Below are 14,362 nucleotides of genomic sequence, written 5' to 3' on the forward strand. Positions count from 1 at the left end.
CCGTAGAGAAGAAACGAGCATCTCTGACTCTGGCTAGCTCCTGATCTAAATGGATCATAGGCCACCTGGAGAGAGGTACTTGTTTGTTCAGTGCACGATAGTCTATGGTGAGACGCCATTTCCCAGTCAGTTTCAGAACCGGCCAGATGGGAGAGTTGTAAGTGGAGTTACACTCTCTGATGATGTTTTTCTCCTTCAGCTGATCGAGGATCTCCTGGATCGACTCATAAGCAGCGAGGGGAATCTTGTACTGACGTACAAAAGTAGGAGGGGCATTCGGGTTCGTCGGAATGCGAACCGTGTGCAGGTTTGTGAGTCCACAGTCCAGGGAGTCCCTGGATAAGATGGACTGAAAATCATAGAACAGGCTTCTAAGCGCTGCTCTCTGCTCCTCTGACTCCAGCGCATCCGCTTTGTCAAGCTGCTGGCTGACTTCGGCCTCAAAGCCGTCATAAGGTTCAGAGGAGGAGGGTCTCTGGTGTTCCGGGCTTTCAACCGGTGACTCAGAGGGTTGAGTATTTATTGCAAAAACCGTTAGACACTGACCGCCGTCAGTATCTAAGGTTGCACTGCAAATGGGTTCCTCAGGAAGGGCTTCATGCCGCTTGATGGTAATCATTTGTGAGGGGAACGTACTGAATGTGTCTGCACCAACCTGTCTGTCGTTCAAGAACAACGGAAGTTGTCCGATCACGGGGACTGAAAGTTCGAAGTCATGGAATGAGCTATCTATCAGCATGCCCAAGGGCTTTCCTGCCGGCATGTGGATAGGACTCCGGGTCGGATTTTCGACCAACAAGTAGGCAGAACGATTGTTCAGCTCCAAGAGTGGCGTGCCACAGACGGCTAAGTTGAGCTCCAAGAAGTGTGGTGATGGCTCGAAGAAGGCCTGTGTGCCTGGCAGCTTCTGATGCTTCATCAGAGTCAGACGAACAGGCACTCCTTTGACCAGTGGGGGCAGAACCGTGCTGGCCTCAACCACTGCACGGCAGGCCTGTGGAATGGTCTGACCGGACAGCAAGTGTTCAGGGCCTTCTGAGCGAGGCTCAGAGGATGGTGTGGCTCGGGCCCAAAGGACTTGATTGCAAGTGTCCAGCTGGGCACCGAGTCGAACCAGCAGATCTGCTCCGATGAGTGCAGGTGGATCAAGCTGTGGTATGATGCTGAATGTATGTGTGAGCTGTCTTGCTCCAAGCTGGATAGTCAGGGAGCAGACCTCTGGCGCTTTCAGGAGCCTCTGCGGCCAAGTAGGTGACAAGAGCTGATGGCTACGTGTCACACTGACCAGAAGGGGGTCCTTCTGACGCAGGTGTTCAAACGTCTGCTGGCTGATGGCTGACTTTTCCGACCAAAGAGCAAGGCGAGCATCTGAGATGTGGGTGCAGTTGATGGTAAGACCACCAACTATGTGTGGTGCATATGGCTGCAGGCTGACGTTCTTCAGCGAGCAGAGAAAAGATGAATGTGTGCGGAACGGAGTTCCAGGAGCGGTTTCATGCCTTTGCAGGCGGACATCGTCTGTGGGAGCCGTAGGGAGGGGCATGGCCTTGGAACAAGGGTTTTGCTGCTCACTTATGCTGACTTCAAGAATGGAGGATGGTCGGCTGCTATCCGGGTTCCAGGGCTTAGGTGTGTCCACCTGGGCCCACAGTTGACCCTTCTGGCAGTCGATGAGGGGAGCTAGACGTTCAAGCAGGTCCTGACCAACGAGAAGTGGTTCAGTGTCTAGCTGGCAGACATAAAATGGGTGAACCAGAGTCATGTCTTGGAAGGTGATGTCCAGCCACGCCCGGTGAGTGATACACTCCCGGGTCTGGGTGTAGCTGGTGATTTTCAGGTCACAGGGTTCTACCTGGACTGGTTTCCCGAGCGACCGCATGGTGTCAGACACGCGATGGAACAGTGTGGAGCACATCAGGGTGATTTCTGAGCCGGTATCCAGCAGAGCATCAACCTGTATGCATCCACCTACCTTGGTGCTACAGTACAAACGGCGAGCATGATCATGGTTTGTTAAGTCACCAAGGAACTTCAGAAATTTAGTATCAGGTTTCTCTGGGGGGTAGATTTCAGGAGACTCCTGTGATCTACCAGTAGTGTTCCCCCAGCTGATCAGGTAGGTCCTGGCCACGCTGGGGGTTTGAGCCACGCCTAGTCATGCGGACGTTGGCTCTGGGTCTGGCTTCTTAGAAGAAGACTTTGGTGCAGGGGTCTCTTCTGCAGATCTCAGCTGTTCCTTCTGTTTAGCTAGGAACTGCTGAAACATCTCCTGGAGGTCGGCTTTGGTCAAGTACTCACCTGCGGACTTGCATTCAGGACTTACCTGTTGGCGGCGCTCCTTAAACCTTCCACTGTTCCAACCTGCCTGCCGTTGGTTTTGGTTGGGCCACTTCCTGTCTGATTGTCCAGACCTAGGTGGCCAATCAGCACCCCCCTTCCCCTGTTGAGGAGATTGGGACTGCTCTCGCGGTTTAGCAGGTCTAGGTTTAGCAGATTTTGGCTTAGTGGGTGGAGCTTCTGTGCCTTCGAGCTCCAAACGCGGCTCGGTGTCGGGAGCTAGGTGCATGACGCGGTGATGTGCGTCAGGCTTTTGGGGCTTTCCGCCGGCTTCCCAAGCCTGTTGAGCATATCTCCTAATCTCCTGAGTTGTCAGTTTTTTCATCCGACAATACATTGAGACTTCGGAGCGAACACACTCGTGCAGGTTGTGAATGAAAAGGGATCTGAAGGCAGGGTCTTCCTCGAGCCCAGGGCCGTTTCGACCTTGGAAATAAGCACTTTTGAGTCGGCGATAATACTCTCTGGGGGGTTCGTTCCTCCCGTGTTTGATGGAGAAGGCCCCCATTGTAGCTGATGCAGAGTCTGCATAAGTGGCGTATTCATCCCTCAACGCTCGGCAGAGCGAGGAGTACCGATCTCGAATGTCAGGTGGTAGAGTTTCCATGAAACCGTGCACCGTTCTAGATGTGGTTTTCCAAATTAGCTTGAGCTTTTCCCTTGAAGAGGGTGCTGGAAGATCAAGCAGACAACGTTCTATCTCCCTGAGATAATCGTCGACATTGGATTCATTGGTGTTAGGATCAAAGCGTTCTATGTCTTTAGCTAGCGATTCAATTTGACGTACACGGAGCCCTGACTCACGGTACGGCGCGTCATCCTCTGACTCTGACCCACGGTCTGTCTCAGAGAGCGCTGGATATCGCTGGTGTGCTCTGGGCTCCCAATGTTGACTCCTGGGGCCCAAATCGGGGTCCGGCATGTTGTGGCGGGCTGCTGGCACGTCACGTGGGTGTCTTGGGAGGTCCTCCTCCCGGGGCACGTCTGCGTAGTGCAGCCTGCGTCTTTCAACTGGGGCTTCTGCGTAATACACTTTGTCCGGATACGGACTGGCGTATGATGCTTTGTCCTGCAGCTGGTTACCGGCATGCCGAATACCGGAGTAGCTAGGATGGGTGGATGGTTGAGGTGCAGCTTGGGGTGCATAACCCCAATCGGCACCTTGCACCCTTTGTGGACTGGGGGAGCGGTCTAAATAGAGGTGCCGCTCAGCTGGTCGACTTCTCACTGATTGAGAAGGCCGTGAAGATGAGGGTGGTGGTCCAACCTGGGATTCGAGGGCGAACTGCTCTCGGCCCCTAGGTGGTCCTGAATGCCCTATAGTGTGTGTAGGGAACGGGGCCGAAGGTTGGAACAGATGAGCTTCATCTCTCCCCTGCGGCGTGCGTCCGTCCAGAGAGTCATGGTGTTTCCCCCCTTCCCACTGTCTGTTGTCATCAGCAGAAGGGGGCGGGGTCTTCTCCCCATCTTCCCCAGAATCGGTGCTGGTGTTGTCTTCCTCGATCAGCCTTCCATTTCGCTGTTTTTCAGCTAGCATACTCTGGAGGTTCATGATCTTCTGACCACATTGGAGTCCTCTCTGATAGAGGATCAGGGCTAACTTAGCTAAGTGAACCTGGATTGGTTTTGTACCATCCGGGTTTTCTATTTGATCAATTACAGCTTCTAGCTCGTCGCTACGCTGTTCTTCAGTGAAATCCCTAGAAGGGTAGTCGGGTTCTCGAGCAACCGCGACCAGTTTGGACAATATTTGTCCAGAAAGTAGGCCAGGTTCATAGTCGTGGGCCGCAGCGCCACCTGGTTGCTGGGAGTTGGTCAGTTCACTACTCTGTCCCTCCATTTTAACAACCGAACCAAAAATAGCCTAGTAGAGCTTCTGCAGATAGCTCAAACTGCACCTTTTGGGCAGCAAACTGCTAGCTTTGTAGCAGAAAAACACTAAATTAACCTTTGTGCGCACAGGTTTTAGCGTTTTAAGATTGCACGGAATGCCGTGACTGACGCTTAAAATACTATTCCTTTCAGTATTTTAGCAAAAGCTGGTGCGTTGCCGTAGCAACGTCTTACAACACTTGTGGTGTTAAATATGCTAGTTATTCCTTCAGAATATTAGCAAACAGGGTGTTATCAGTCTTTGAGTGAAGGTTTCAGTTAGTTATAATAGCCACTGTGAGTTAAAGTCGCTAAATTAGCAGTTAATTTTTTTTTGCCTAAAAGGGTTAGTCAGAATTACTTACACACTGCACCTTTAATGAGGAACTGAATTTTAACCTAAAAGGTTAGCCAGAATTAATTACATGTTGCACCTTTAAGGAAAAACTGAATTTTAACCTAAAAGGTTAGCCAGAATTAATTACACGATGCACCTTTAAGGAAAAACTGAATTTTAACCTAAAAGGTTAGCCAGAATTAATTACACGATGCACCTTTAAGGAAAAACTGAATTTTAACCTAAAAGGTCAACCAGAATTAATTTACACGTTGCACCTTTAAAGAAGCACTGAGTTACTGGTGAGAGTTCGATGCAGCTTCCTGCTCAGCGAAATCAGCACCACTCTGTTGCTGGTTCAAGGCTGAACAACTGATTATTTTTAATTCAAGCTCTTTGGATTTATTTGTTTGTTTGTGCCGGATAGAAATCTCTGTGTATCCAAGCCTCATGCGGGCTCACCAATTAATGTTGGGGTTATTAGGAGCGAACAATTAGTAAGCTTCAACTTACTTTTGGATTCTTCAATAAATTCTGTAAATATGTAAATATTTACTGATTTATTAATTAATTAAGATATTCTTAGATATACGGGGCACCATTCCCCTTTAACCGGGGAAAAATTGAATCCAAAACTCTTATCAGTCTTTCTTGAAGTTCGTAGAATCCTTGGAGCAGAGACTTCTCTTCGACACAACAAAGCTACTGGAGACGAAAATCTGAATTTTATAACGTTTAATTAACAATTTGTCAAATGAATAAACAGTGGCATAAATGAATAATAACCATGTGATATAATAAAAGGATGTATATTCAAAATAATGTTCAAGGTGTTTTGTGTGTATGTATGTGTGTGTGTGTTTCTAAAATGGAGTCTGTGTGCAAGATGGCTGACCCCTTTGTCTGGCTAAAGTGTGAGTGGCAACTTGCACTTTAACTTCCAAGGCACTTAGAATCATCAGTAACTTAACCTTAAATCACTCAAAACATTTCAAAGGATCATGAAACAACATAAAAGATTAATCACAAGTTAATATCCTTAGTTTATCAGCCTGGCCATGGCCGAAACATTTAAAGATACCAAACAATGATTAATAAGCAGTTTATTCTTTCAAAATGACCCGAAGGACGAATTGGGAGCGAAAGAGGAAAACACGAAGCTACTTTTTAAGCAATAGCGCGGTTTTATTGCTTATTCTGGACTATAGAGGAAACGGGAGAAGAAAAGGAGAGAGAGAAATGAGTTTTCTGATCACCAGATGAGCAGCAAGGCGTCCCCAGCTGTTTGATTTGACGGTTCTCCGTTTTCTCCGCAGTTTTCAGCGTCATCCGTCGGTTTAATGCTTTCTCCGTTGTTTGGCGTTCTCTGGGAGTGTTTCTCCACGGGCTGGACACAAAGAGAACGAAGTTTCTTTTGTGCTGAGTTTGACAACTTACAGCGTCTCTGAGAGCTGAATGGAGCTCCGCTCGTTCCCAGTCAGGTCCCGATAATGGTGGAGTGGTTTCCAGCGGTTGCGTGGCTCAACTTGGGCACTTAGAGCTTCCGCGTGCTCAAGTTGTCGGAGCGTTCGACAAGCGTGTCCTTACCGCCAGGTATCCTGGGCAAAAGAACGAGGTTTCTTTGTCTCTGCTGAAGATTTATGGTCTTAGTTCGCGGGAACAGCTCCACGGCCTCCCGCACATGCGCAGAACGTGTTTCTGGTACTAGGCGGTAACATCACCCAATGCTTCCGTGTGCAAAGCATCATGGGAAATGAAGTTTCTTGGCGCTGATGTGATTATTTGCTTTCCAGAGCAATTTAAGCACAGTCATTTTGGAGAAAATCACTGCATAGTAATTTCCTCATGAGGTCAGACCCTCAACATTCCCCCTTTTGGTTTCGGGGATCGCGCCCAAAGCTCGATCGTCGGAAGCACAGATGGGTTTGTTCCTCATGAACGTAGGTCGACTTGATTGTCGGAAGCACAGGTGGGTTTGTCCCTTAGGACGTTGGTCTCCTTGGACGCCTTTGTCTTTGGTCTTTGTCTTGGATCCTGGCGCCTTTGGTCTTTGATCCTGATCAGGCACAAAGAGGATAGGAAACGGGATAGTCCCCAACGCGCATAACGAGAAGAAACCACTCACGCAGGTGGTACGCAATGAAGATGTCGTCCATGCGAGAGGTAGTAGTGTAGAAGGAGGAAGGTCGGTGGGCGGTTAACTCCACGAGGGGACACAAAGGCATCTCACCGCCGGCCATACAGTTCAGTTTATGGAGCACGCGGTGATGTACGAGGTCCATAGTTCGCAAACGCGCATTGACCTATGTGGTCCCAAGAATGGCATTTTCTTGTTCTGCATCTTTATGTTTTTTTATTGTACCAATATTTTATTATTAAGAATGTGAGCAACTAAATCCTAAAGTGCTCTGGGTAAAGGAGGTTGAAGTGGAAGGAGGAAGGCTGGTAAGATCTTAGGGGTCAAAGACTGATGGGTCAAGAAGCAAAGCAGATTAGAGGTGTAATGGTGGGTTGGAGAACGGAGGTAGACAGAAGAAATGTCCACTTATCAGAACGTGTAAAAACACATACAAAGAATGTGTAGTCATACCAATGATGTAATGATGGTATGTGTGGATAGGATCTCACTGATGAATGAGTCAAAAAGGAGGAAATACCAGGAAGAGGTTTTAAAAGCATTTTGATGTCAGATCCCAGGACTGTTTTCCACTTTTAAAGGTTCCATATATGCTACATGTAACATGTATATGAACATGTCTTACTGTTGGTAATATTGACATGTTGTTTTTCATATATATGAGTTTTATTTCATCAGCTTGAATTTATAAATAAATAAATGGTAAAAAAAAAAACAATTCTAAATGGCCTATATTTGTATAGCACCTTCTTAGGGTTCTCCAACCCCCAAGATGCTTCACAAGAAGAAGAAGAAGAAGAAGAAGAAGACGACGAAGAAGAAGAAAATATAATTTCTATAGTGCCTCTCCAGATAAAAATCTGTTACCTTTAGTCTTTAGCCTGGTGCGCTGCACAACCAGTAGGCTTTGGTCACTGGACCTCAGGGACCTGCTGGGGGTGTAGGGACTGAGAAGATCACCAATGTAAGATGGTGCTTGTCCATGTAAGGCCCTGTAGACCAGAACCAGGATCTTGAAATGAACCCTGAAGTTGACTGACAGCCAATGAAGCTGGAGGAGAAGCGGTGTGATGTGGGTGTATTTGGAGGACTTGGTCAGAAGCCGAGCACAGGCATTCTGAACCACCTGTAGACGGTTCAGGGAGGCTCTGCTCAGACACGTGAAAAGAGAGTTACAGTAGTCTAAGCGTGAGGAGATGAAGGTGTGGATAACTGTCTCAAGTTCAGGGCGGGACAGAATGGGACTCAACTTAGCAATGTTCCTGAGATGGAAGAAGGAAGAGCGAACAAGAGAACTGACATGAGAATCCAGGGTGACAGCTGGGTCAAAGGTCATGCCAAGATTCCTGACGGAAGGTTTGGTGTGAGAAGCAAGCTGACCAAGAGAGTCTCTGACTTTGGGGACCAGCTTGTCTGGGGCACAGATGAGGATCTCAGTCTTATCTTCATTCAGCTGAAGAAAGTTCCCAGCCATCCAGGTTTTGATAGAGTCTAAGCAGGTGTGTAACAGCTGCAGCGTAGACATCTCATGGGGCTTAAAGGAGAGCAGAGGCCCCAGCACAGAACCTCGTGGGACACCATGGGTAAGGGAGGTGGTGGTGGACCTAAACTTGGAGACGGCCACAGAAAAGGAGCGCTCAGAAAGATAGAGGAGAACCAATCCAGAGCAGATCCTGATAGGCCTACCCAGTCTCTCAGCCTCTCCAGTAGCAGGTGATGGTCAACAGTGTCTTATGGACCATTCCCATCTGTACCGGGTCGGCCCGGGCCGGGTAGCGTAGGTTGTTTATATATCTGGGTGGCCTGGTATTTTTCCGGGCCAACCAAGGCTCATTCTCAGCCCTCTTCTCGAGGGGGTCTGCTTCAGGCCGACCAGGGCCAACACACCCACTGCTGACAGCAAATTCACACCTTCCATTAGAGCAAGCCTCTGATTGGTGGGTAGAATCAGCCCACATGGGCTTAAGGCAAGGATGTGTGGAATCAACCGGGCCAGGCTGGGGCCGACTGGGGCTACCCGGCCCGGGCCGACCCGGTACAGATGGGAATGGCCCAAAAGACTGCAGTCAGGTCCAGCAGGACCAGAACAGAACAGTCCCCTGCATCACTGTGAGTCAGAAGGTCATTAGAGACCCTAAGAAGAGCTGTTTCAGTAGAATGAGCTCTACGAAAACCGGATTGGCAGCTATCATAGATGTTATGTTCATCAAAAGCAGCTGTGAGTTGTTTAGCCACAACCTTTTCCAAGATCTTGGAGATGAACGGAAGTTTAGAGATGGGTAGGAAGCTGCTATGGAGAGAGGCGTCAAGACTTAGTTTTTTAAGAAGCGGGTGGATTACAGCGTTCTTAAAGTAAGCAGGGACCTGACCAGAAACCAGAGAAGCATTAATTATAGAGAGCACGCTGGGACTGATGGACTGAAAAGCACTTTTAAACAGAGATGAGGGTAAGATGCCGAGGGGGCATGCAGAGGTCTTCATAGAGTTAACTAGTTTGGTTAACTCAGGCAAAGAAACAGGAGCAAAGCTATCTAGGATGATGGGCCTGGTTGGAGTTGGGAGAGGCGGCGATAAGGCTGAAGGAGAGATGCTAGATCTAACCTTATTGACTTTGTCCACAAAGAAAGACAGAAAGTTCTCACAGTCTGCAACAGTGGATGGAGGCTGTAGGAGTGGCAGGAGAGACAATGCTGCTGATGGTGTTAAACAGCACCTTGGGGTTCCCTTTGCTCTGGGACACCAGGTTGGAAAAATAGGAAACCATAGCATCTCTGACTGCAGAGCTAAAGGATGTCAGAAGATCCTTTAGGTGCAGCAGATGGATGTGGAGATGGGTTTTCTTCCACAAGCGCTCAATTTTTCTGCATTGGTGCTTCAGGCTGCGAAGGCTGGGAGTAGGGTTCACTGTAGGAACTGATCTGGTTCTGACGGGACAGATGTTGTCCAGAATGGAGAGGAAGTGCTCAATAAACTCAGGAGTTAAGGAATCTGGGTCGTTATCAGAAGAACAGGGTGGATCAAAAGCAGCAGAAAAATTGCTAGCTGTGCTCTCATTAAGAAAACGAGAACTAACCATGCGGCGAGTAGGAGGTGGGGATGCAGAAACTGACAAGTTAAAGAAAATGCAATGGTGATCTGAAATATAAACGTTCTCAGGACAAACACTGTCAGCGTTTAGACTCAGGGTAAAAACAAGGTCTAGAGTGTGCCCCCTGGTGTGTGTGGGGCCAGAAACGGGCTGGGTAAAGCTGAAGGAGTCCATAAGGCTGGAGAAATTCATGGTAAAGTGATCAGAGGGATCATCAATGTGGATGTTAAAGTCACCAACAATCACCAGTCTGGACAGCTTCACAGTGGAGGATAGAAAGTCACTAAACTCCTGAAGGAAAGAACTGTTTGGACCAGGTGGACAATAGACCACAGCCCGGTAGAACGGGTCCTTACGCCCAACTTTAATCAGCTGCAGTTCAAAGGAAGCAAAGTGACCAGAGCTTGTAGAGCTACATGGAAGATGGTCTCTGAAAACAACAGCTAGGCCTCCACCACGACCAGAACCATGGGGCTGGCTAAGAAAAGAATAATCACTCGGGCAGAGTTCAATCAGAGCAGAATAATCAGATGTTTGCTGCCAAACTTCAGTCAGAAACAGAAAATCTAGGTTTTTAGGGAGAATTAGATCATTGCGCAGGAAGGACTTATTGTTAACAGAGCGGGAATTTAATAGAGCCATGCTGAGTGAGGTGGAGGAATCAGATACTACAGAAACAGCTGGAGTTAGTGGACGTAAGTTAGCAGGGTTAGATCCACGGTGTTTACAAAAACCACTTATGGAGGGAACAGGAGGAGAAACCACAGAGGAATGAGGATAAACCGACCTTAAAAAAACTTGAACAGAGAAGCCGCGCAGCAACGCGGCCTGGCGGGAATGCGGAAGTGGCGCTCAAGTCGCCAAACAAAGGACAAGAAGCTAGAAGATCATGCCGATGTTTACTAGATAAACCACGCTTTAAGAGAAGTCTTATTCTCACCTGGATTCCTGCTCGTTTACCTCTTTTCGTCCGATGTTTTCCCAGGACCGAATAAACATCGCTGGAGGCGCCCTGGTTGGAATCGTCGTTTGGCTTCGGGTCAGTGCGTCACTCAGATAAACAAATGGGGAGGTACATCCTCAGTGCATCTTGGGCGATCGTGAACGAACATAAAGACAAAAGAGTCTGGCAATCATAGGAGATGGTAGCAGGGACACGACTGAAGAGGATCGCAGACAGGAGCAAGGTGGAAAAGAGGAGGTTAGAGGAGAAAAGTTCAAAAATTGGCCGGTGACTGCGGCTAAGTCAAGCACAGGCGCCATCTTGTTACTGACAGGAAGTGGCATGACAACACAATCAGTCATTCACACACACATTCACACACTGGTGGGGATGAGCTACAATGCAGCCACAACTGCCCTAGGGTGCACTGACAGAGTGTTGCCAAACACTGGTGTCACCGGTCCATCTGACCACCAGCAGGCAAGGCAGGTTAAGTGTCTTGCCTAAGGACACAACATCAGCATTCTCTGGTAGGAGCCGGTATCAAACCTGCAACCCTCCGATTACTGGACAACCCGCGCTACCTCATGAGCTACTGCTTTCTCAGTAGTAAAATGGTTTGTTTCGGTGAAGCTCCGCTCACGACGACAAAACACACCTACAGCAGCGTAAAGCCTGGGGCACGCAGAAGACGGATGCGCTGTGCTGCAACAGGCCTTCGCCGGCATTAAAAAAAGCCATTATAGTTGCTGAGCGGTGCTACACGGAAGCACAACATCACATCCCGGCAGCGTCCATCAACACAGAGGCGCTGAAGACAGGCGCCAGTTCTATTTCAAGCAGCGTGGTGTAACTGTTTACAATATTGTGGAGTACTTTACAAGAGAGATTATGATGCAGAATGGCTCCACAGCACGAACCCAAAAGATGGACGAGGAGCTTATAAATGCTACTTGATTACAGTACTGATGACTTAAAAGTACTATTGATCTTTAAATATTCTAATAAATAGCGTACTTAACCATTTTCAATTAATTAGAGTCTCACAAAATACAATGACAAGTCTGATCACGTATAAACAAAAGAGTCACTTTCCACTTCCTGTTCCCAAGTCCCGCGTGATCTTGTGACTATCGCGTGATTTTCCAAGAAGTTTTCAGTGGTGTAGTGAGTCCTATTTGACCTTTTGACTTCCCAAAACCACTGCACTTCCGTGGCGTAGCACATCTGTCTCCTGTGTGCCCCAGGCTTTGGGCAAGCCTGCTGTTGTGTTGGCTATAGTAGTCCAGCGGTTTGAGGGCCTGCCTTTTGTCTCGTTTTGCCATGAGCTGACGTGGGTTTGACTCCCAGTGTCTGCAGTCATGTATTTAGCCAGCTGAAGCAATGCCTGGTGATGCGAATGCGGGTGACTTTCTCCTAGATGCAGGAAAAACTCTTTACATGGACCAAATTGAAGCTGAGGCAATAAAATGCATAATGCTGCCAAAAACGTATTTGGGGGTATTTCTCATAAGAAAATGACAATCTAAAGTGACATGGCCCCTTTAGCAACTGAGGCCAAGACAAGCCAGCAAACTGGTATTCAATCTTTTTATCGTTTTTTTTTTTTTTTTTTAGGTTCTAAAATGATAAATGATCAATAACTTGTGTAGCGCCTTTCTGAGTCAGAGGACTCCAAAGTGCTTTATGGCGTATGATTCATCCATTCACCCACACACACATTCCTAACTGATGGTGATGAGCTACGATGTAGCCACAGCTGCCCTGGGAAGCACTGACTGAGGTGAGGCTGCCAGGCACAGGTATCACCGGTCCCTCTGACCACTACCAGCAGACAAGGTGCGTTAAGTGTCTTGCCCAAGGACACAACAGCAGAATTCTCTTTCCGGAACCAGGATCGAACCTGCAACCTTCCAATTACTGGCGAACCTGCTCAACCTCTTGAGCTACTGCTGCCCCTTAAATCAACAATCAAACTTAAATCAAATGAGATCCATCCATCAGTCTCTGGTCTCTGTCATTGGCATAGATTTTTCTTCTTGTAAAACACATTTTAGGTCCAGTCATGTCACTAATCGTGCGCCCTTTTACTGCAAAATCCTTGAAGGAAAATCTCAGAACCGCCAGTCTAAAATATATGAAATTTGCCCGATTTTAAATTCTGGTTGTTATTAAAATTTGTTTTATTGTAAAATATATTTATTTTGTCCTTTTCTTTCCATGGACCTAAAAATGGTGAATATATTGGTGTGATTTTATCAGCATTTAGCACAGTATGACCACAGTTAGTTTAATAATCAATATTCAAAATTTAACTACTGCTGCAGTTTTTGCACGTTTTGCATGTTAAAATCTGGGTTCTAAGGCCCAGCAAAGGTTCTTATGGTAATCTGGATCTTAATCTGTTTAGCCAAAAGTCTGGCTGGAAGTTAAGGCGCAGTTAGGGAGGCATAGTTGATGTGAAGACAAGCTGAATAAACAATAGGCATCTGGTGTGGAAAACTACCGTGTATTTTCACACATTTAAAACTGGCAACCACTTCTTATTTTCCTGTCTCACCCAGGTGCCGATCAAGAGTATATCTACATGAACAAAGTGCTCGGTGCAGGGAAGGACAGCAATGACAAAGGTGGGAATTTTAAAGAGTCTGGTCAGAAATGTTACTAAAAATGTTTTTTTCGTCCTTCCTTTTTTTTTTTTACTTTTAGATTTTTTTTCTCCCTTCTTAAAATGAACGCAAACCTATAAAGGCTCAATAATAGTGTATCTAAGTGGTCCGTTATGTATCTACAGCAGGGTGCAACACTGAAAATGTATCATTACAGACATGCATACAACTGCTGGTACCCTTTCCAATTAAGAACAGTAAAAACCCACAGTGGTCACTGGAAAAACCCGAAACTGACTAAAGTAATTTAATAAAAGAACTAATAAGAAGCAGAAATTGATTTTGAATTTTAGTTTAAACAAAAAGGAGGATGAGGATCAGCACCTCCAAATCTGAGACCATGGTTCTCGACCGGAAAAGGGTGGCTTGCCACCTCCGGGTCGGGGGAGAGGTCCTACCTCAAGTGGAGGAGTTTAAGTATCTCGGGGTCTTGTTCACGAGTGAGGGTAGGAGGGATCGGGAGATCGACAGGCTGATTGGTTCGGCGTCTGCAGTGATGCGGACGCTGAGCCGATCTGTCGTGGGGAAGAGGGAGCTGAGCCAGAAAGCCAGGCTCTCGATTTACCGGTCGATCTACGTCCCAATCCTCACCTATGGTCATGAGCTTTGGGTAATGACCGAAAGAACGAGATCGCGGATACAAGCGGCCGAAATGAGTTTCCTCCGTAGGGTGGCCGGGCTCAGCCTTAGAGATAGGGTGAGGAGCTCGGACATTCGGGAGGGACTCGGAGTAGAACCGCTGCTCCTCCGGATCGAAAGGAGCCAGTTGAGGTGGTTTGGGCATCTGGCCAGGATGCCTCCTGGACGCCTCCCCGGGGAGGTGTTTCGGGCATGTCCTGCCGGCAGAAGGCCCCCGGGTCGACCCAGGACACGTTGGAGAGGTTACATCTCCAATCTGGTCCGGGAACGCCTTGGGGTCCTGCCGGAGGAGCTGGTGGACAAGGCCGGGGAGAGGACAGCCTGGAGCTCCCTAGTTGGG

The 14,362-nt window shown here is 47.7% G+C and overlaps 1 protein-coding gene across 3 annotated transcripts in view; it reads left to right on the top strand.

Moving 5' to 3' along the window:
* Positions 1–14,362, top strand: part of afap1l2 (actin filament associated protein 1-like 2) — a 67,276-nt gene that overhangs the window by 30,870 nt on the left and 22,044 nt on the right. For all 3 annotated transcript variants that reach the window (XM_070545631.1, XM_015963138.3, XM_015963139.3), the window contains one exon: positions 13,279–13,344. In XM_070545631.1, the coding sequence (XP_070401732.1) occupies positions 13,279–13,344 (66 nt within the window). The remainder of the gene's footprint in view (positions 1–13,278; positions 13,345–14,362) is intronic.

Source organism: Nothobranchius furzeri, chromosome 16, assembly GCF_043380555.1.
Source record: "Nothobranchius furzeri strain GRZ-AD chromosome 16, NfurGRZ-RIMD1, whole genome shotgun sequence".
NCBI lineage: Eukaryota > Metazoa > Chordata > Actinopteri > Cyprinodontiformes > Nothobranchiidae > Nothobranchius > Nothobranchius furzeri.